This window comes from Neolamprologus brichardi, chromosome 2 (genome assembly GCF_056152115.1).
Source record: "Neolamprologus brichardi isolate AB-2024 chromosome 2, ASM5615211v1, whole genome shotgun sequence".
Lineage (NCBI taxonomy): Eukaryota > Metazoa > Chordata > Actinopteri > Cichliformes > Cichlidae > Neolamprologus > Neolamprologus brichardi.
Genome location: NC_142105.1, coordinates 4,664,051 through 4,685,849, shown reverse-complemented (window position 1 = coordinate 4,685,849; position 21,799 = coordinate 4,664,051). Strand labels below are relative to the sequence as shown.

The window sequence follows — 21,799 nt, the reverse complement described above, 5'->3', positions numbered from 1 at the left end:
TTTCTTCTTTTTTTTTAAATCATTTTTGTCCCTCCTTCTCCTCCGTCCACTCTAAAAGCCCCTTTCGCTCTTGTCTCCTCACCCCTTCCTCGCCTTCTCATCCTGATTTCCTCGTCCTGACGCGTTCGGCTGTTTGACATATACGTGATGTGTTGACAGACGGCTGCCCCGGGCTGTGCAACAACAATGGGAGGTGCGTCCTGGATCAAAACGTCTGGCACTGCATCTGCCAGTCGGGATGGAGAGGGCTGGGATGCGATGTAGCGACCGAAACGCTCTGTTCAGATGGCAAGGATAACGAGGGAGGTAGGAAGAAGTAAAAGCTTCATACAAATTGTCTTTTTAGCCTTGGAAAAAAAAAACCTGGTGCGTGTCTCTCATTGCACCAGACAGAAAACTGGCTTTGATGTGGCTCCTCGGTGACATTGCAAACAAACAAAACAAATCAATCATACATAAAACATCACTGGAAAGAATATGCTAATGTAGAGGCAGAGCAGATTGTTAAACAGCATGCTTTAAAATATACAGTAGATCAATTATAAAGACTTGTTGGCACTATATATTAAAACTCTGCAAGCTGGATTTCTAATGAACTTCTCCTTGGCCTAATCAACACCCCAGAACTTTTGAGGTTCGCGTGTGGCGACAGACACGTCACGCTCCGTGTCAGTGCAGGATCTCTGTTGGTGCTTTAATGAACTTAAGTTCATGTAAGAAGTCATCTTTGTGTATCAGAGGTGAACGCAGTAATAGAGATGCTTATGTTTTCCTTCGTCAAACCCAAACATATCCAGGTCAGCCGAGCTTTTCCTCCCTGTCTTGACCGCCCCTCCTGTTTTCCAGACGGGCTCATCGACTGCATGGATCCAGACTGCTGCACTCAGATTGCCTGCCAGGGTCAGACCTACTGTCGTGGCTCACCTGACCCAGCTGCCATCGCGAGCCAGAGCCAGAGTTCGGTCGCCCAGTCTTCTTCTAAGAGCTTTTATGAACGCGTCAGTTTTTTGATCGGCCCCAGTGGCAGTCACGTGATACCCAGGGATAACCCTTTCAACAGCAGGTAAGCAGCTTAATGAGTTACTGACAGCTTTTTAATTATTTGGATCGAGTTAGCTGTTTGCTGTCTCATTACCGGTAGAGAGGCCCACCTGTGCGGCCCCTCGAAAATGTCGTAGGATCTCACGTCTTTGTCTTCGCAGTCAAAGTGACAAGCCTGTTTACAGTTGCTTGGTTGCCACACGGTTTTATTTATTTATTTTACAAGTTGGGATTAAGTGGTTCAGGAATAAGCTTGCTCCCTGTTAAAATCAGCCCTTATGACTATAAAAACATAAGGATTAGACTGCTTAAACCCAGATAACAGGACCATGTGATTTTCCAAATTGAAAAAGGAAAGTACAGCATAATTTAATTTTTGCATCAGTGAGCTGCCCGTCACACACTGTTTGTATAACCCTTTAAAACCGGTCAGAGCGGGCACGCTCCGTTTTGCGCAACTACTTTTAAATCCCAGTAGCACTGCAACCACGTAAGCTAGCGCAATCATTTTTTTTGCATATGAAACCGGAGGAGTTGTACTTACATCTTATGCCATCAGCTTGTCCTAAGTCACAGTTTCCTTCCACATATAGCTTTGCAAAAACTGCATAAAAAGCACTTGCAGCAACAAAAACATAATATTCCAGAAACACGCTTTGCTGATCCGATCAGCTGTTTGTAACACTTCCTACTTGGAATAGACGTCAGCGCGAACTATCACATGTCCGCCATTACCTGCCTCATGAGCCTATACTGGTGTTTTTAAAAGTTATGTTTGACTTTATGACTTTCTGTGTCGTTTCTGGGATGCTTAGGACTCATATTGCACTGCTGGAAATAGTTTATTTTGATGCATATGCTGCTTTTTTGCAAATTTGCACTATAATATTTATTTTCGTTTTTCCTGCAGTGTATAAAAATCGGTGTATTTCAAAAATAAAACTATGAAGACACTTAAAATAAATTTCCTGTGGTGGGAAACTATTTTGTGCAACTTTTTTGTATTTACAGTTTTGAGGGATAAGCCTCTTAAATTTCTCTAACTAGAAATATATGTTAAAAAAGCAAAAACGATTTTCTTTTTTTTTGTAGTTTATTGCACTTTTTTGCAATTTATGTAATTACTATGCACTTAATGCACACATATTATTAAAATTTAGGCTGTAATGGTTGTATTGATGTATATCAACTTGAAATGCTCCCAAAAATGGCTCCACAGCATGTAAAAATATAATATAAGCTCTGGCGGACTTGGTTCTATGGTAGGTCTTAAAGGGCTAACAGAGACCTGATAGAAAGCTTTCTCATTTAAAACTGTTCTTCCATCAAAAAACATCAAACACGGATAATTTTGTCAAGTTATTACTGACTGAAAAAATCTATTAGAAAAATCCTGTTGCTGCAATGTTGTACATGATGACCACTTTGATGACAGTGACTCACTTCTTTAGTTCATAACTCATAAAGGTGACATTTCTGTTTTATAAGAAGGTACAGGATTGCAGGAAGTTCCCTGTAATTATTAGCCACGGTGAAAGGCAAATTTGTCAGTTGTTCGGCTGCTCACTGAAACAACTATGATACACTGCCATGAAATTCTGTGCAGGCAGTCGTTTTAACCTGGAGAATGTAAAATGGAAATCACTTTGATGACCCTGAAAAACAGCATCACAGTTATACCTGTTTTCTACATTCTCCTCTGCTTATCCACTTCAGGGTCATGGGGGCGGGGCTAGAGCCTAGCCCATCTGTCATACGGTGAGAGGCAGGGACAGACAATCAGTGTGTTAATTGGGTAATCACCAATTAACCAAACGCTGCTCAGGTCTCTGGACGCACAGAAACAAAAACTGCACACAGAAATGTTTAGTGTAGCCTCGCAAAGCTGCTCAAAAACTATTCTTTTGTTTTATTTTTTTTTTTCCTCACATTCCTCAAGAAGTTTAGTCTTTTGGATTTCGACTCTTTGACATGCACCACTAGATATATTTACCCCACATTCTACCCACACAGATTTATTGTGCTTCTGAGACATTTTGACACTGATGGGCATAAAAGCTGAAAGTTTGTGTTTCTCAGGACTCCTTTTATTCATGGTGACACCTTGCACTATGCCTACGTCTTTTTCTTGAGTTCGTTGCATGAATTTGATTTTCAGTGGTTATTGTATGACTGAAAAGTTTGATGTAAAGAGCAACAAGACCTTACCTCATGATTAAAGTACTGTACAATATCTCCGTGCAAACCGAAGAGACTGTTATATTTTTCACGTAAACTTCGGTGCATTCCCACATCTGTTCAGAATCACAAGAAGAGTTTGTTTTGTGACTGATGGAGAGGAAAATGATTGCCAAACTGTGTGCAGAAGGCTTTGGGAATATTTCCGCCAATAGTTTAAAGTAATCCTTATGTAAATAGCATGCTTTACTGAAAATATAGAATGAGGCAATTCCCCACAGCCGGGTTCTCAGTAATCCTCATCCTCATTGTCTTCAGCTTAATGTCGATTTCATGTCTGGCAGTGGCATTAGCTCTCTTGCTCAAAATATTCATTTGCCTTTTATCTTCTCATAGAAGTTAGTTTTATAGTCAAAAACAGCGTTTTAGGAGCTCTGCAAACATGCGTAGTCCTGAATTTTACAAAATTAATTACCTTTTTTTAATCTTATCGCTACATGGCAAATACTGCATACATGAAGTACATTTTGAAAGAGTCATATAATGAAGTAGAATTTAGTAGTGACAGGGTTTGTTTGGAGACCCGTTTTTTTAAATTCATTTGAGGTTATAGTGAATAATTTATCCACTGCCTTTGCAGAGTATACATTATGAGAGTCTCTGAAGCACTGGAGCAATGCCAGAAGAGAAGACTTGCAGCGACGGTAGTGACTGTAGAGTATCTGATGTTTAAAGGTAGAGAAATGAGACACAGCTAGAGGTCATTCATGTCCTTCTATTTTTAAGAAGCCATTGTGTTAGCCCAGAGAAAGGCAGCCGATTACAGTGTGTGGTCAGGTTTCAGAACTCAGCAGTAAAGTTGTCCCTCGTATAGCACAGAGAATAAAACATGTGTTGTGGTGTAGTGCCCCCCCCATCCCCCCAACGCTCTCCCCCGCACAATAGTTCCCCAGCCATATCACATGTCCCCACACAAGTCTCCCGCTGGGTTTTGAGACGTTGTTTTTCTACCGCCAGTCTGGCACAATGACAGATAAGAATGCATGAATTATATGATTCATTTCTGGGGTTTCAGCAGGTGGTGCGACTTTGCGTTTGTTTGGCGGTTCAGTTCTCGTATCATCCGTCTGCCTCTCAAAAGATTAATAGAGTCACGGGGAAGGAAGAGGGAACCTTCGCCGTGGCTCTTAAGTGGCCTTGTTCTTTGAGCCAGTAAATAAACGATGGGAGATGGTTGTACCAGACATGAAGCGGGAGGGAAATGAGAGGCTAAAGCTGTTGATCATCTTTCTCTCTCGCTCTCTCTCTCGCGCACGCACGCTCTCACTCTCATATACGTAATGACCCGGAGATAAAGTGGCAAAATAGAACACTTTTTGCCCACCGGTGAAAAATGCAGAGGGAACGTTTTTAAAATTCTGCTCCACGGCTGAGAAATTGGAACAGCTAAACGTTGATGGAGAAATATAGTTTTGTCTTTCTCTTTAACTGTACCTTCAAACACAGGACTACCTTAACAAATCGCTTCGCACTTAAGAATATAAAAATAAAGATTAGTGTTTGACAAGTTCTACCTGCAGGCTCAGCAGTCGTGATGAATAATGGCAGAGGATGAGGATATCTGATGCTTTAAATTATGTATGAATATGTTTGTGATTTACAAAGCAGAAATTCACAAGAAAATACCTTTTTTTTTAGGGGAAAACAGGGAATGAACTGCTAGAGGTGTTGGACCTATTGACCAGAAGCAAATCCATTTACCAGCAGGGAAAATCTGAGTTGGGGAAACTAAATGAGTAATGCTCCCCCATGCCAGACTAACTACCACAGAGGTGCCCTAAAGTGAAGCATTTAACCCCCCATCCCCACCCAACACTATAACCACCACTGCCGCTCCCATTTGCTCCAGTAACATTACAGTTTGACCAGCGGTAGAGGGTGAACAACATAAATTATAAATCTGCCACCACATGTGAACATCTGGTGGCAGATTTATGTTTCCAACACATCGTTGTGTCGGAAACGTAGACACAGTGTGTTCAAAAGGTCCCTTTTCTTCTTCTTGAACCAAACGTATACACACATTGTTGCCCGCAGACTTTAAATGAGCAAAAGCCTCCGCTTTGGACTCGTCACTGCCTAGCACTGTATGCGTTCTGTATTCCAACTGCATTTTTCCTTTCACATCTCGAGTACTTACGGCTTCACCTTATAAAAAATCGCCGTGGCGATTCTGTTGTGTTGTAGAACTGCTTTTCTTTTTCAAAACCCTTCATTTTTTTTTTCCGTTCGTGACAGTTTGCCTCGAGCGTTGAATTTTGTTGTTCTGAAGTCCTATAAAGTGCCTCTTGACACGTCACTTGCCTGGCTTTGCAACTTCTCACATCAAGAGGATGTCTGTAACTGAGCTGAAGAGCTCATTCCAACACAATTCTTGTTGATATATTATCTTTCATCACAAGTATTACTACAGACATTTATCACGCTGGCGAACGCAAGACTTCAGCATGACACTGACAAAAGGCTCTTTTTCAGAAGCAACAGCACTTGCTGGAATAATCGCGCTTGGATCGCACCCTCTTCAAATACAATTTAGGGGAAATTCCAAATTCAGCAAGGTCAGATGACAATACTGTGAATATTTCACTCGTGAATCTCATTTGATAGCCTCACTGCTGGGTGGATTGTACACTTCATTTACCGAGTTGACTTTACCGATAATTTAACTGTGAATGTTGTTGGCTAGAGAAGACGCTGTGTGTTTACACTTTATTCCCACAGTTTTCTGTAATGGCCTCACAAATTGAAATGCCCTTACAGCTATACGTAGTGTGTTCAGTTGTGTCTTGTCATAACAGCACCTATTTTTATATTGCGCATTAAATGCATGTAAAAAATGTATATTTGCATTCTTGTGGAATATAAATGCTGCGATACGAGTGGAAGACGCTGCAAAATCTTAACAAGAAGCCCTCAACCGACTGATTTATGGGTCCTTAAAAGCAGTAAACGGACACAGAGAGTGGCTCTGTTAGGTGGCGTTTTCATGAGTAACGACCACTGACGTGTGTGTGTTCTTAACAATCAGTAAGTCATACCTCTTAGCTCACGCCTCTGGCGAGGGGATGACAGTTGTTAGCAGTGCTGATGCGGTGGATGCTTGTTGACACCGGCTGGCATTGTTTGTTTACTCAGCTCTTTCTGTGTTTGTTTGCCCTCACAGCCTGGCATCAGTCATCCGGGGTCAGGTCCTGACGGGAGATGGGACACCGCTGATTGGAGTCAACGTGTCTTTTCTGCACTACCCAGAGTACGGCTATACTATCACGCGGCAAGATGGCATGTAAGTTAGTTTCCTGTGTTCACATGCATCATTTGGGGCATGCAACGCAAAACGCAGTCATCTTTACACAACGATCAACAAGTGTAGACACCGAGCCAGCTCAGTCTTGGGTTTTAACCTTTGCTCTGGCGAAAATATATTTGCAGCATGTCCTGCTGTCCCCAGACTCGTGTGGAAAAATCCAAGAAAAAAAGGCTGTCCAGCAGAGGAAGAATTGTCCTGGCAGTTATCCAAAATGTGCTCCAAACAAATGGAAACAGCAGCACATTGTGCCCTAGAACAATTCCTCATGCAAATGTCACAGTGGTGGAGGCCATTTTGAACCAGGCTGTTTAAAATGCATTGAATCAGCAAGGGTAGAATCAATCTGCCCGCAGTGTAGTAAAACATGGGATTACTGCCTGACCTTCTCCTGCTATTACCACAGACCGGCTATTAATAATGGGAGCGCAAATACATACAAGGCAAACGTATGTCACACGTTTTACAGCGACTACAGCTCAGGTAGGAGCTTCGTTTCGCACACGGTCGTCAGAGATTATGAACCGAGCCTTCGTTCGAATTCAACAGATAGAAGCCATGTTTATGTGCTGCCAATGTGGAATAAAAGGCTTATTGAGTGGCAGAGAATTGTACAGCTGTTGTTATGAATCACAATCCTTGGGTCCCCAGATAGCCGAGGATTAGCTGATTTCTTCAGATATTCCGCCCTGTAACTCTTCTGACAAGGAGCGTGATAAATGGTCGGGGATAATCACACTTGGTTAGCCAACAGATCCGCTCAGTGTGTTAAGAAGGGGGGGGGGCAGCATCAAAGCCTGGCCTCTTGCAGCTGTGAGCTCCCCACTGCCCAAAGTGGAAAGAGCTTGAGAAGGAAGCTGTTTTAGGTCAGCTGCACAGCTTGGTTGTCGCTGCGTGTGCGTGTGCACGGGTCCGGGTGCGTACATGAGATGTGCAAGTATTCAAATCTCCGTGTGTGTGTGTGTGTGTGTCTTTGTGGATGTGGATACATACAATGTCACTACGCAGATGCTTTACCCCCTGGGTAGTGGAGCACGCTGAATATATAGAGCAGCACTTCAAAGACTCGCCCTTCATTTCCAAACCAGTAACTTTTCCCTGAGTAATGTTGTACTAATTAAACCAGTTCACCAGTGAAAACTCCCAGAACTCTGAACCAAATTCAACCATAAAGTGTCTTCTAACGCCACGCTGAGTGAACAGAAGTCATAAATTAGATTCAGTGAATAATAATATTATATGGAGACTGAACAGAGGGATCACTTTGATAGGGAAAACTGCCTTTGATAAAGGGATTATCAGCCTTAACATAAATATTTACTTTGCTACTTTGAACTTGAGGAGACATTTCAAAATGATATCAGTCTAAGTTTTGGCCATCATTAGTCATGAATAAAAAAACAAATCCAAGGCGATGGTGGTGATTAAATCTGGAAATGTGCTAACACTGCTAATGAAAGGTCAGTTACTTTGTTAAAATAACTGATTATTGCAAATATTCTTTTGGCTTTACATGAAAAATAAAGGTGTTTGGATGTTATAATGAAGCATTTGAATTGTTTTCAACATATCATGTTTAATGGTTGTCTTTTTGACAGCTAAGAAATAGGGGTGCACCGATACCGATACTGGTATCGGGTATCGGGGCCGATACTGTAAAATGTGTGTGTACTCATACTCGTAAAAGTTAACCGATACCATCAACCGATACTAACTTATTTCATTAATCAGAGGGTGGCTTGTCATTTTTGTTGTAGTTTTTTAGATTGGCCACTAGGGGGATATCCCGCGCTAAACAGGCACAGGGTTAGACGAGTGAGACTGGCAGCTCCAGATAAAAAAGAGAAACTGGAGGCTGCTGTAGCTAGGCTAAACAAAATGTCAGCAGTGTGGAACAGCCAACTTTAACTCAGGTTTTGGAAAAGCAATGAAAAATGTCAAGAGAAAATCCACGGGCAGTTAAAATAACAGAGGCTCTGACTCATTTTATCGCTCTGGATGACCAGCCAATGCCGGTCGTGGAAACTATAGGATTGAACCGTCTTCTCAGCATACTCGAGCCGCGATATGAAATTGGACACTCTGCAATAATTTAAAAGTTTATTTTATTCTCAAACTTAATTTGTATTTATTTTATTCCAAACAGAAGTGTTTATTTATTCTTCTGACAGCTCGAGACAGTGCCAATAGTTCAGTGATATTTTGTTAAATTACAATGTGGAGACTCTGCAATAATTTAACAGAAGTGCTTATTTTTCACTTGAAATTTTTTTGTGGTCATTTTTATTACGATTTTATAAAATAGAGAATAAAATAAAACCTGTCTTCCAATTCATTACATTTGTGTGTGTGTGTGTGTGTGTGGTAGAAGTATCAGTTTTTGTACTCAGTATCGGCAAGTACTCAGATCCAAGTATCGGTGTCGTATCGGTTTGAAAAAATTGGTATCGTTGCATCCCTACTAAGAAACATGTACAGTATATAGTTCTATTGTAACGAATGGAAATGAGAGTCAAAATAATGAAAATTAAGTTCAAAGATGTAAAAGAAACCTCTAAAGATTTTACTGCAGAAGATGATTTCAGTATTTTTACATAATAAGTGCAGGTTATTCAGTTGCTGTTTCTATTTAAGCATTAAAATTCGTACGCTTCTATTTCCTTCCAACATTTGAAGGTTTGACCTCTTGGCCAACGGTGGAGCATCACTGACGCTGAGCTACGAACGAGCTCCCTTCCCCGCATTGCACCGAACAGTGTGGCTGCCCTGGAACGTCTTTCATGTGATGGACACGGTGGTGATGAAGCGGGAAGAGAACGACATCCCCAGCTGTTACCTGACGGGCCTAGTCAGGCCCAACCCCGTCATCCTGGCCACACCCCTTTCCACTCTTTACAAGACCTCCCCAGAGGACAGTCCTATCATCCCAGAAACCCAGGTGAGATCCATGTCATAGAGGGGCATTGTATGGTGGTCAGTCCTAGATTTATTGGTATGACGCATTGGTTTGAATGAGCTGTGTTTGAGTCCAGTATTACAGGCAGCAATGCTGAAAACACACAAGCACAGAGTAACAATAATGCTGTTATCTTCCTTTCACCATGGCTTTCTTCCCTTTTTTAAACTGCGTCAGATTTGCCTTACACGTTGCCTTTGGGCTTTGATTGAACCGAGGCATCTCCACTAAGCCATAAATTGTCTCATAGCAACACTGATAAATTCTAAGGGTACATTGCATGGAGGTTACATGCCTCAGGATTTGGTTTGTTTCCATTTGGCACAAATCTATGTTGAAAATCCTTAAATGTAGAAGTTGACTCTGCAGCTTTTGCTGTTTTTACTGTTTGGAACAAATTGTGTCTGCGTTACATCAGAGGGAAATCAAAATCATTGGACATGCTTCAACATAAGTATAGTGTCGGTATGTGAGGCAACCAGGAACCAGGACGAAAACGAAAAAAATAAGAATGACTTCTGTCGATTATTAGTTGAGATGTTCAATTTTTTTTTTTTCCTGAGACTTTTAATAATGAAGAATTCATTTACTGCCTGTGGAGCTCAATTTGCATTTAGAAGATTGCAGTTTGTGGCTGGCATAAGTAAAAACTCTTCTTTAAATAGTTTGGCTTCCTAAAAAGTGCATAATGTTTGACTGCTTAGAATAAAATGTATGTATGTCTAGCAGCAAACAAGGTTTTTCTGAGATGAAATTAGTTTTAATGTGACCTGGATAATAAATTGTATGATTGTTATCCTGCATTTGAACCTATTCTCATTAAATACATACGTTTGTTCCGCCTATTAACTCTGTTACTTAAGTCTACTCCATGCTGTGGCTTTGGCACTGTTCTGACTGCTAATTAAATCTTAGGTCCTTCATGAGCAAGTGGCCATACCAGGCAGTGACCTCAACCTGGTCTACCTGAGCTCCAGGGCAGCTGGCTACAAGCCCATCCTCAAGGTGCTCCTGACCCAGGACCGTCTCCCCTTTGGCCTGATGAAAGTCCACCTGATGGTGGCCATCATGGGCCGTCAGTTCCAGAAGTCTTTTCCTGCCTTCCCCGACCTTTCTTACACTTTCATCTGGGATAAAACAGACGCCTACAATCAGAAGGTCTTTGGCCTGGCGGAGGCTGTGGGTGAGTTCCTGCTGTGAAGCTGCCTACTGAAGATGTTGTGTAAGCATAAGTTCACCGCCAGATACTTGTGCTACCTTCAGGCAGTGAACCTTAGTTGAACTTTTAAAGATTGATTTTACTTTTTTTAAATTGAGGGTTATTTAGCTAGGGACTGCTTTTGTTATCATGCGCAATAAAGATTTAGCAGGTGGTGTGAAATCCCGAAATCCCCCTGTGCTGCATTTTTGAAGGCCATTGCTCTTTTGCTGACTTCTTTGTTTTGCATGTATGATATTTCAGCAGCTGTGCACTTACTGAAATATTGCCTCTGAGGCAGAGGCCTGGAAAAAAGGGGGGGGAAAACAGCCAAGGGTCAATAGTCAGAAATACTGATGAAAAAATAAAGTGACAGAATCTTTTCATGCAGAATATTTTGATTATTTTATATTATAACTGGTTAACTGAACATACTTATTTATATACTCCTTTTGGCTTGGTCTTACATCTCCTTGCACTTGCATCATCACAGTTTACTGATAAAATATTCAAAGCCCAACATGGACTGAGAGTTCAGACAATTTTGCAGCATTTGTGATTTTTCCTAAAATATGCTCCGTCTGAACTTTGATCATTTCAATATTTCTTGCCACCTTATATTTGGATTATTTGGAATTGTGGTTTATTTGCATTTACACAAGATAAAGCAGACAAATGAGAGGAGAATACATAAACTCCAAACAGTGCAGGCAAGACACAGAAACCCCATGGGCCTTCTAAACTCATCCCAGCTGGAGAAAATTAAACAGCCAAAGAGAAGGCAGAACCAGGAAATGCAAGAAACGGCGACGACATGTACCGAATGTCTTATAAGCTACAAGCCTCATTGCTGCTATAAGTGTCTTATAAGGAGGTTGTAACCTTGCTCACCACAGGCGTCTGCTGTCATTACTTTCAGTGTCAGTGGGATATGAATACGAGTCCTGTCTTGATGTGGTGCTCTGGGAGAAGAGGACAGCGGTGTTACAAGGCTATGAACTGGATGCCTCCAACATGGGCGGGTGGATGTTAGACAAACACCACATATTGGACATTCAGAATGGTAAGAAATCAACACGTATACAGTATGCATGTATGTCTGCAGATATAGGTAGCCTCTTTGGGTTACAGGCAGGCGGTCTTTACCCTGAATCACCGCAATAAATACTTGAATCAAAATGAAAGATGGTTCGTCATCCCATCTGCAGATAATAGAGGAGAGTTTTGAAGGGCCGATCATTCACAGTAATGACTGAATAAATCAGCGAGTAAGCCACCAGGGTGCAAGGCTCGCAACGATTCTACACCACTCAGCTATTTTAGGAAGAAGACGGCCTTTTGGCGCTCACGAAGGCTCACGCTTTTGATGAACAGGCGTCATGTTTAATTCTCGCATTAATTCAATAAACGTAATTAATTTCTCGCTCTGTCATCAATCAGATTCTCTTTAATCGGCAAGTACAATAAATGGACATGAGTTTGTCTTTGTCGAGCTGCTGCACAGTTATGAGAAAGGGGAAAGATACATAATGAAACTATCAAATATACCTACAGCAAAGTCACTGCTGGGTTACAGTACCGGGAGGTCACACTCAATAATCTGGAGATTTCAGCCAGCACACTATTAAGGGGTTTCAGTATGTTACTACTGTGGAGGCAGTAATATGACTGCAATTATAGGAAGTGTGCCTCAGGGCCTCGGGCTAGTGAGTGCATTGTCAGTTTGCCAGAGTGCTGTTTTGACATTAAACCCACTTCAGCTCACAACCGTTGTTCCAGTTGTCCAACACAATTTGTGTCCTTTTCATCTCGAAAATAGTCGAGGTCAGTCCGTAGTCTCACACTGTCCGAGTGGAGTTGGTGAATACATATTTTGTTTTCATTTGAATGGGTTTTATATTTTTGTTTGCTTTTTTTTTGGCTGATCTTGGCTCATTTGGAAGTAAAATGAAGCATTTTTAAAATCCCTTGAAAAATGGATCTGTATAGTTAACAGAGCACACATTCATATAAGATTCCTTTGTTTTGCCATGAGCAACAAGTGTATCTCAGAAAGGAAGTTACAGATTTGGTAAAGGTTTTATCACCTTCTTTTACCTAAACTAAACAGAATTGCTTTGAGGAAATGAATTGCACTTTTGCAATAAAATGCTACATTGTAGCCACAGCTGCCCTGGGGCGGCAAGCTACAATTTAGCTTGCCATCACCTGTGTGTGAATGGGTGGATGATTGTGTATAGTATAAGCTACTCAATGAGAGTAACGTATTCTGAATACTTTGGATTACTTAATATATTATAATGCTGTTTACAACTACATGAATGTACTATTGCTGTGATTTATTACTGTTACTCCGCGGCACCAAACCGTAGTAAAGGGACCTCTGGCTAATACGGTGGGTTCTGTGTCGGGCTCGTAGCCGAAAACTAGCTTTACTTTGTTGTCTGGGTCAACTTTGCTAGCGAGAGACAGAGAGAGGCGTTGAAAGGCTGCTCCAACAGAACTTATTGTTTTTGGAGGAAAACACGAACACAGTGTACAGTCGAGTCTTAATAGCTTACTTACAACTGGGCTCGTCAGGCTCTCTTCTTGGCTGCAGTGGTTATTATTATATTTACATGCTTCCAGCTCCTGTTTTTGCTCGATGACAGCTCGTACTTTTCCTTTTTCTCCCTCCCTCGCTCACAGACACATAACGTGTATGGCAGTCCATTCTCCCTGCAGCACGGACTACACTGCCTATGATGCTACATTCTTTAGAGCTATACCGGTAGCATTCTGCCTATTAGCTTAGCACAACAACAACAAAAAGGCCTCTCTCACCCAGGAAACACGCAGAGAGAGAGCGTCACCCTGTAACCATGGCAACCGTAACACTGCCACCTGGAACTACAGAACGTAGCTGTCAAACAAAACCCAAACAGTCCTGACCCGCCACAATATGAAACAGGGAAGTACCGCCGTGTAATCCATTTATTTCAACAAAGTAACTGTATTCTAAATACCACCTTTTTAAACGGTAACTGTAACGGAATACAGTTACTCATATTTTGTATTTTAAATACGTAACGGCGGTACATGTATTCCGTTACTCCCCAACACTGCTTAGGACCAAGTAAAGCGCTATACAAATACAGACCATTTCTTTTGGTGCAGAACAGGGTTTTTTTAATTATATATGCTCATCAGGTAGGTGGGTGAAACGAATCAGTATTAATCCCTTCAAAACATCATTAAGCACGTACTGTGCTAGTGATGGCTACCACTCTTCAAACATCGCCCACTCAGAGGTCAGACTCTGCACTAACAGGTGTAAGTATTGAACTTTTATGATGAATTGTTCTTTACAGAGCTTTGTTTGAGCAGAACGAAAATTAATAACAGCGTAGAAAAACTTTAGATTTAGCCTTTTGTTTGCTTTTATCAGGGCAGTTGTTGGTTTTCAGATATATCGTAGAGTTCCATCATGTTGAAAGAATGTCAGTAATGGCTGTCACTGATGCTTTAGATCATGTGCATTAGACTGAGTGTTTTTACAATGAAAATGTATTATCGTCCATCACGTGCAAAGCTTTACATTCAATATTCTTCAAAGGCTTGGATCCTAAGAGCCACCACCTCTATTTTAAAATAATATAAATTTTTCAATATGATAAAAAATGTGTATAAGACACTCTGAGTAGCTCTATGGTGAGGTTGAACCCTTAAATTATGATCATAGATTTAACAGCACACAGTTAGCAGATCTGTGTGGCTGTTTGGGGATTAAAAGAAACAGTTGTTTTTATGTGTGTCTGTGATTTTAATGTGCTGAACAGTTACATTTCTTAAGGTCTCTGCGTCGCCACAGCTTTGATGTGTTGTGTAAGGAGGTTCACATGAGTTTTAGAGCCCCCTTACAAAGCCTCTGCAACCACCCAGCACTAAAGTATAAATCTGGTTCTTTCTTGTGCCGTTTTATCCAGATCCATCAAACTTTTAAGTGAACCACTCAGATTATTTTTGTGACCAGATATTTTGGCTACCAAAGGAGGGCTCTCTGTAAGGTGAAATGTTTGTGAACTCGTTTCTGCCTCCACAACTGGCAGGTACAGAACTATTCATCCCACAGCTACTCAGTGGGTTTGCACAGTAATACCATCCATGTGTTCTTCATATATATAACAGTCGACTCAGAAGTCAGAGATTGCGAATGTGTTTTTTGTCAGAAATGTTTGTGGAAAACATGTCAGAGAAGCAGTTTCTTTGTTCAATCCTTGATGGTACTTTGTCCTGCTTCTTTGTTGAACATTAAAAGAACAGACATAGAAACCCAATCTGTCAAGCCACCCGGAACCTGAAGTTTGTGAAGTGTGCAAAAGAACACTAAAATATGCTTCTAGCTCGACTGCTGCTGGTGCAATGCGTTTCATCCCACCTGTCTCAAACTATAGCACACCCATCTCCAAAGCCTTCAGTGTGGCAGCATCACAGTTGGAGTTGTTGTGAGATGCATTTGTGATAACAGATAAGTGCAGCATGTGTGATATGCTAATGTATGCGGCATCCTTTATTAGATTGAGCTGTACCGTGTGTCTGGATTTATCAGAAAATCAAACGTTACTGTGCATGAAAAAATCATCATGTGCGGGCTTGTTTTTGTACATGGAAACAGTGATGACAGAAATAAAACAAGAACCAGATGGTGTTGAGTGTTTTCTTATGCAGTAAATGCTGCAGCCTCCCCGAGGCTTTTTCACACTTTTCACTTGTCCTTTTACAACGGCGCCCTGAAAATATTCGCAAAGACTGACTAAATTTAAAAGATTCAAAAATAGCAAACTCGTGTTGTTTTGTCTCATTGATTCCCGTCTGACAGGAGCAATCAATTTGCCGAAAGGGTTTCATGCTCCAATCCTATTAGCTCAGCCCAAAGACGGTGTGCTCGGTAAGGCTGTGAATTGTTTTTGTTAGCGACTTTGGCATGCTAGTTTATGCAGGGTTCACATCAAAGTGTCAAAAGCCAATCTGTAAACATATCTATGTTTGCGCTCACATTAATTGTTTTTACAGAGGTAGTGAGTCGGCACCCAGTTCTGCCTTGAATTCCCTTAAATTTTCTCAGGACAAACTGAATTATTCAGTCTCGCATTCAGCTACTTTTTGACATTTGAGATTTATAGCCCGTGTGGGTTTTTGGGCAAGGAATGCAGTTCGATATCCTCGGTCAGCATGAAGATGAATCCAAATATCACTGTTTGCCTTCATTGCTGCTCCAGTATTGATTCTTTAATGCTGTAAACCTTGACTAATGTCCTCACCCAACATGCTAGCAAGCGGTGGTCCTCTGCAGCCGCACAGCGGTTTAGCTCCAGACATTTGCTATCGGTCTTTGTTGTGACTCTTGCTTCATTTTTGCACTACTTCTAACATCTGAGCACTTTTTTATCTCATCGTTTGTGTCAAAAGACCCAAGCAAAAAGCCCTCTCCGTCTCTGCCTCCACTCCAGTGCCTGTCAAACTAGATAAGGCAAATTGCTGGTGTCTGTGCTTTAGTCATGTCCTACTGCCCCTCCTTTCTTCGTTACAAGTGGATAGCCCTTCCTCTCAATCTGCAGTTTGTCTCTATCTAGGCTAACATAGCTGATTCTTATTGGACGCAGCCAGGGTTCAGCAATTCAGTATCTCTGAGTATACTTACTGTACAGCTCACGCACATGCTGCATTTGAAGCACTGAGATGTTTCCTGCCCACTTTTAGCCTCAATCAGGATCAGTGGGAGCCTCTGTGCTATCTCTGAGAATGACACTGTGCAAAGGAGAGTAGAAAAGGACAGGGTGCAATTAAGACGCACTCCCTCGCTTCCCCTACGAATCTCTGTACTCTCTATGTGTCACCAAGGTGACATTGCTAAGGGCGCTCCAATTTTTTTTCCTTTTTTTTTCCTTTTCTTTTTTCTTTCAGGTACAGAGGCTTGGCCTCGCATTTGTACCATTAATCATCTCGAAAGCTGTGATGTTGACATTAAAGAATTTTTTTTTACCACTACATGCCTCAAATGAGCCTTTTATCAAACAAATTATTACCTTCTATAATGAGTCCAAAGAAAGAATCAATTCAGTTTGTAGGTGGAACAGTATCGTGCGTAGAGAAGAATTATCATTTCTATATACGGGCAGAAGGCAAAGTTTGTAAAGATGACATTCTGCTCCTTGCTCAAATATTCCTGTAATAACTCCTCTTCTTCTGCTTATTTTCCCACTTTGTTTTCTGTAACAGAACATAGCCTTCATGGTTTCTCCACTTTTCATTCACTATAATTTATCATTATCCACATTTTGGTTTTGATTGTTTTCTCTGTTTCTGCTATTATTTGGGAAATTCTGTGTTACTCCTGGAGTCGAACTGTGTCTGACTGTTTAGTAATGTGGTAAACGCTGCGTGACACGCGGTTACATTACATTATGGTTATTTGCTTGTTGGATGGAAGAGTGTTGGAGTGATCTTGGAGCAAGAGACATAACAGATTCTCAGACTTTATGAAAAAAAAATTAAAAAAGCTTTTTTGTCCCATTTTGCCAAGTGAAACAGTGATTTCTCTTTCACCAGCTTCTATCCAGAATTCGAAACACGCCTCCACATATTCATTTACTAATCAGTGAGCAGAAACAATCCTAACGGCTGAGCCGTTCTGCTGCCATACTTATATTTTGAGTCTCCTCTGCAAAATCTGTCGAGGGAGCGCTTTTCGTCTTTACACTTCAGCAAAGTTTTCTTGCTGCAGAAACTGTATACTCTCCTTGTCTCAGTAGCGGGAACTTATTTCTAAGAAAGTTTTTATTTACAGAATTTCTTCCAAACTCAGAGCACAGTAGAGTAAAAGCATGAAATATTTATGGACATATGTTGATGAACTCTAAAGCCATTTTACTCTGGACACTGTAGGAGTCCCCTTATTCGGCCCGGGGCAGCAGACAGTCAGAAGCCAAATTCCCATCAGTGCAGCTCTCCAGCTGAGACTTCACAAGCTTGATCCTTGCAACAATCATCAGCAGTAATGTGTCATGACCAAGTGCCCTTGAGGGAAGAAAGCTGCACCTTAATCTGCTCTTAAGTTAGAGGCAGACATTGTGTATGTGAGAAAATCATAGCAAAGGGATAGACGATGGTATGTGAAGTGATCGTTTGGGGGGTAGCGGATGATTGATAAGTATATTTAATCCATTCCATTACACTGACTTATAGCTTATGGTAAGACTTATGTATACAGTAATCTGTGATGGAAGTGTAAATAAGAGAGGACCACAGTGGCGTGCCAAAACGACCTTAGCATTCTTCTTTTTCTTTTACTTATTCATTTATTTTTGGCTCAATAGCTGTACCGCTGCAGCTGATCTACGTCCTACACACTGCGCTCCATCTTAGATATTAAAAATGTCTTTGTCTTTTCTGGGAATGTTAGGAAGTTATTACACAAACAGACATTAAAATTCCAGTCAGATTACATCGTTTATTTGTTATTTGTGGCTCTGATTCGAGGTGCAGCCAAAACCTTTCAGTTCACTGAGTGTTTTCATCACACTGTGTGTTTTATTCAGTGAGCAGACGCATGGATCACAGTTCAATTAAAGTCCCAAGGTCGTGCGTTTGATGGCGTCACACGTAAAGCCTTCCCACGGACCTATTTGTCTTTGTTAGAGGCTCATGTATAATGCTTTCGGATACAAAAGACAGATTGGTCAGATCGTCCTGTCAGAGTCTCGCCAGACCGTGCCTTCATTTGAATTTGTCCTTCAATCAATTAAATCAATGAAAGGAACTAATCAGAGAAGGGACAAGCGGCGTGGCTGCATACTTGATTTCCCATACATCCAGGGTTACGATGGCTTATGGTACAGCGCTGTGGGAGAACGACTTCATGCGACCATTCAGAGGTGTCATAGATCCCCTAATTAGGACAGAGGCAGTGTGAATTCACACAACTTGCTGGATGTGAATAATTAAGTGCTTCCAGCATGCACTTCTTCCCTTTGATGTTTTTTCCCTCTTTGAAGAGAGTCCCACTATATCAGCACCCTTTAAAAAGCCAGTTATAGCTGCCTCTTGTTAAAATATTAATCTTTAGTGACTCACCAAATATGGTGAGTCCTTAGTGAAATGCACTATTATTAGGGGGTGGTGCACTGCACTGTATTTATGTCTGCCGCCTCTCTGTGACTAGAGGAGAGCAGGATCCCTGTTAAGTTAAAAGGAAATTATTTTACATAATGTATACTTCAGCTTTGCGGAGGGTTTCAAGGAACCCACGAAAACAGCTGTAGAGCATTTCCCAGCATTGAAGTATTAGGTTATATCAGCTAAAACAATGATTAAGGCTAGTTCCCCGTGTGCTGCCTTGACTCCCTGAACTATTTAAATCAGATTGCCTGAGTTTTATGCAGTATAAAATAACGCACAGTCATTTGGACTATAATTTGTTACCTCTCATTTAAAAATAAATAGCAGTTTGTTCTGAAACATAATTTTCTGATGGCTTATGCAGAGTACTTTAGATCATGAATTTGAAAATTATCTTTGCACATTCTCTTAATGTTTATACCGTTATGAAATGTGCGATGTTCCCTGTGTTAGGTCTAGTGAGCTTAGCAAAGATGCTGCAAGCTGAAGCAACACAAACACACAGTGCCACCACATAGTTCTTTCTCTTTGTTAATTAGACATAATATTAAAAGTTAATTTAAAGTAAGTGTGTCTTTATGTCAAGCTAATTACCTCTTAGTTCCAGCTCTGTAGTTAACACCAAGCGTGTTACCTAGAATGGTGAAATACATTTAAATACATTGTTTTAGCAGATTTGAACTGCTTTATATTTCTGTTTTATCTGGATTTGTCTGGCTAAATTTTCCATCCTGTAAATTAGTGTCGTTGGGGTTTTTTTGTTCTTTTTTTCCCCTTCAGGCATACTTTACAAAGGGAGTGGGGAGAACCAGTTTATCTCTCTCCAGCCCCCTGTGATTTCCACTGTTATGGGGAATGGACGGCGTCGAAGCATCTCGTGCCCCAGCTGTAATGGGCAGGCCCAAGGCAACAAGCTCTTGGCACCGGTGGCTCTGGCATGGGGTATTGATGGAAGCCTGTATGTGGGAGATTTCAACTACATCCGCCGTATCTACCCATCTGGCAATGTCACGAGCATCATGGAGCTGAGGTGAGGCTCATTTGCATGGGTTTTGTAATGCGCTCGACAGTTTACAAAGTCTGTCATGTATTATGCAACATCGTATTCATTTCAAGATTTAACTGTTAACCCTTGAATTTATTAAACGTAACTAAACTTGAATCTTCATTTACGCAAACGGATAAATAAAAAACTGCATTTTTATAAGAAGAAGCCACATACTGTACCCGACCCCGAAAGCGTGAACGAGAATATGGATCCCACATTTGTTCGGCGTGGAGAGGGAGACTGAAAGGGCATGGTGGACAGATTTTCAGTCACACAAATCTTTCCCCTGGCCGTAGAAATTTGAAATCTTTTACCAATCCATCTCCATAATTAGGAAAGACATCCTGTCTTCAGCGTGTAATTGGGATGATTTACGCCCTCATGCCAAGTTGGCTTTTCACAGCAATGACTCTGATTCGGCCAGTTGGCTTATTTCAGAGTAGCAGATGTTGATTAAATGTACATTGGACCGTCACCCTCCATGAGACACATACATGACAAACATATGAAAACTGCCTTAAGAGGACCAAGGTCACCACGCTGTTGGCAGGTGGTGTTCATGCACTGATTTGTGAGTTAATATCAGGGTTACAAGGGTGAATGATTCTTTAAGATCTAAGATGAGCAAGTGGTTTGGGCGAAAAAAGAAAAGAAGCCACCAGAAATGAGTCAATATACCTGCACAGGTGTAGTTTAAGACAGCATCGCTGTTGTGTTGGAAAGTGTAAAATAATATAGATGGGAAAAAATGCAGTAAACAAGCATGCATGCTCAGCAGCCCGTCACTAGATAAATAATACTTTAAGAAATGGTTTATGACTCTAAGCAACTATTTTACTCTGTTTACGGGAAGAGGAGCATAAAACACTACACTGAAGACTCGTGTTAGTCTTATTAAATTTAGTCTGACATAAGGAAAAAGCAACGTCTCTGTTCACAATAGATGGCAGTTGCAATACATAAACCGCACAAACCAGTGCAGCAGGTGAAAGTGCATGTTTCTTTGCCTAATGTGTGCTATCATTCATAGCTCGGAGAAGCAGAAGCGGCTGAGTTCGCTTATTTAGAATTTGCTGTTCTCTCTCAAACATTCAAAAACCAAAGTGGTTTGAGTTTCCGCTACGTGTCATGCAAGTTTCCTTGGTAACAGCACAAAAGTTATTCCCTCAACCTTTTTAAGTAAAGTGCAACGTCTGTGTTGAGATTCTGCCTTCAGCGTTCGGTGTAGCAAAGGGACAGAATCAATATTTCAATATGTGAGGTTAAAATTGAGAAATCCAGTGGTAATGGAGGATGATCGCAAGAGTGCACGCTTTCCTCACTGCGTCTACTTTCTGCCAAACTGTCACTGACTTTCTCTAGTGGCTTTGTTGACTTCAATGAGGCTACTTTGCACTCCTGTTTGTTTGTCTTTCTTCCTTTAGTGAAGAAAAATGCTATTTTTAAGCTTGTTTTAGTGCAAATCTTGCTTTTAATTAGCAATAAAATACTCAACCCTGATTCATTCCTATGATTAAGTAACAAAAAAAGAGTAAAAACCATCTTGAAAATCAAACTATCCCTTCAAGATGTACCAGTTTCATTGTCTTTTTCCTCTTGCTCTGCTTCCTTTGCATCCTATCATAGAAATAAGGATTTTAGACACAGGTAGGTGTATTGTCTTAGTGCATGTTTTGTTGTTTTCTTTCTGCATGTCATCATCCTTGTAAATATATGAATAACCTCCCCCTTTACAGTCGTCTTTAGCAGCAGTGATTACCATGTATAATTGTAACAGAACAATTATAGCTTGATTACATCTCAGCAAGATAAAGAGTGCACCGACTGTCAGAATTAGTGATTATTGACATAGTGTAA

At 41.0% G+C, this 21,799-nt stretch overlaps 1 protein-coding gene across 5 annotated transcripts in view; it reads left to right on the top strand.

The window, feature by feature from the left end:
* Positions 1 to 21,799, top strand: part of si:dkey-237h12.3 (teneurin-3) — a 145,156-nt gene that overhangs the window by 104,337 nt on the left and 19,020 nt on the right. For 3 of the 5 annotated variants that reach the window (XM_087846337.1, XM_087846364.1, XM_087846352.1), the window contains 8 exons: positions 160 to 306; positions 847 to 1,063; positions 6,443 to 6,562; positions 9,260 to 9,521; positions 10,455 to 10,722; positions 11,657 to 11,800; positions 19,675 to 19,924; positions 21,569 to 21,589. In XM_087846337.1, coding sequence (XP_087702463.1) covers positions 160 to 306; positions 847 to 1,063; positions 6,443 to 6,562; positions 9,260 to 9,521; positions 10,455 to 10,722; positions 11,657 to 11,800; positions 19,675 to 19,924; positions 21,569 to 21,589 — 1,429 coding nt within the window. The remainder of the gene's footprint in view (positions 1 to 159; positions 307 to 846; positions 1,064 to 6,442; positions 6,563 to 9,259; positions 9,522 to 10,454; positions 10,723 to 11,656; positions 11,801 to 19,674; positions 19,925 to 21,568; positions 21,590 to 21,799) is intronic. The other 2 variants (XM_087846358.1, XM_087846345.1) reach the window with 1 other exon arrangement.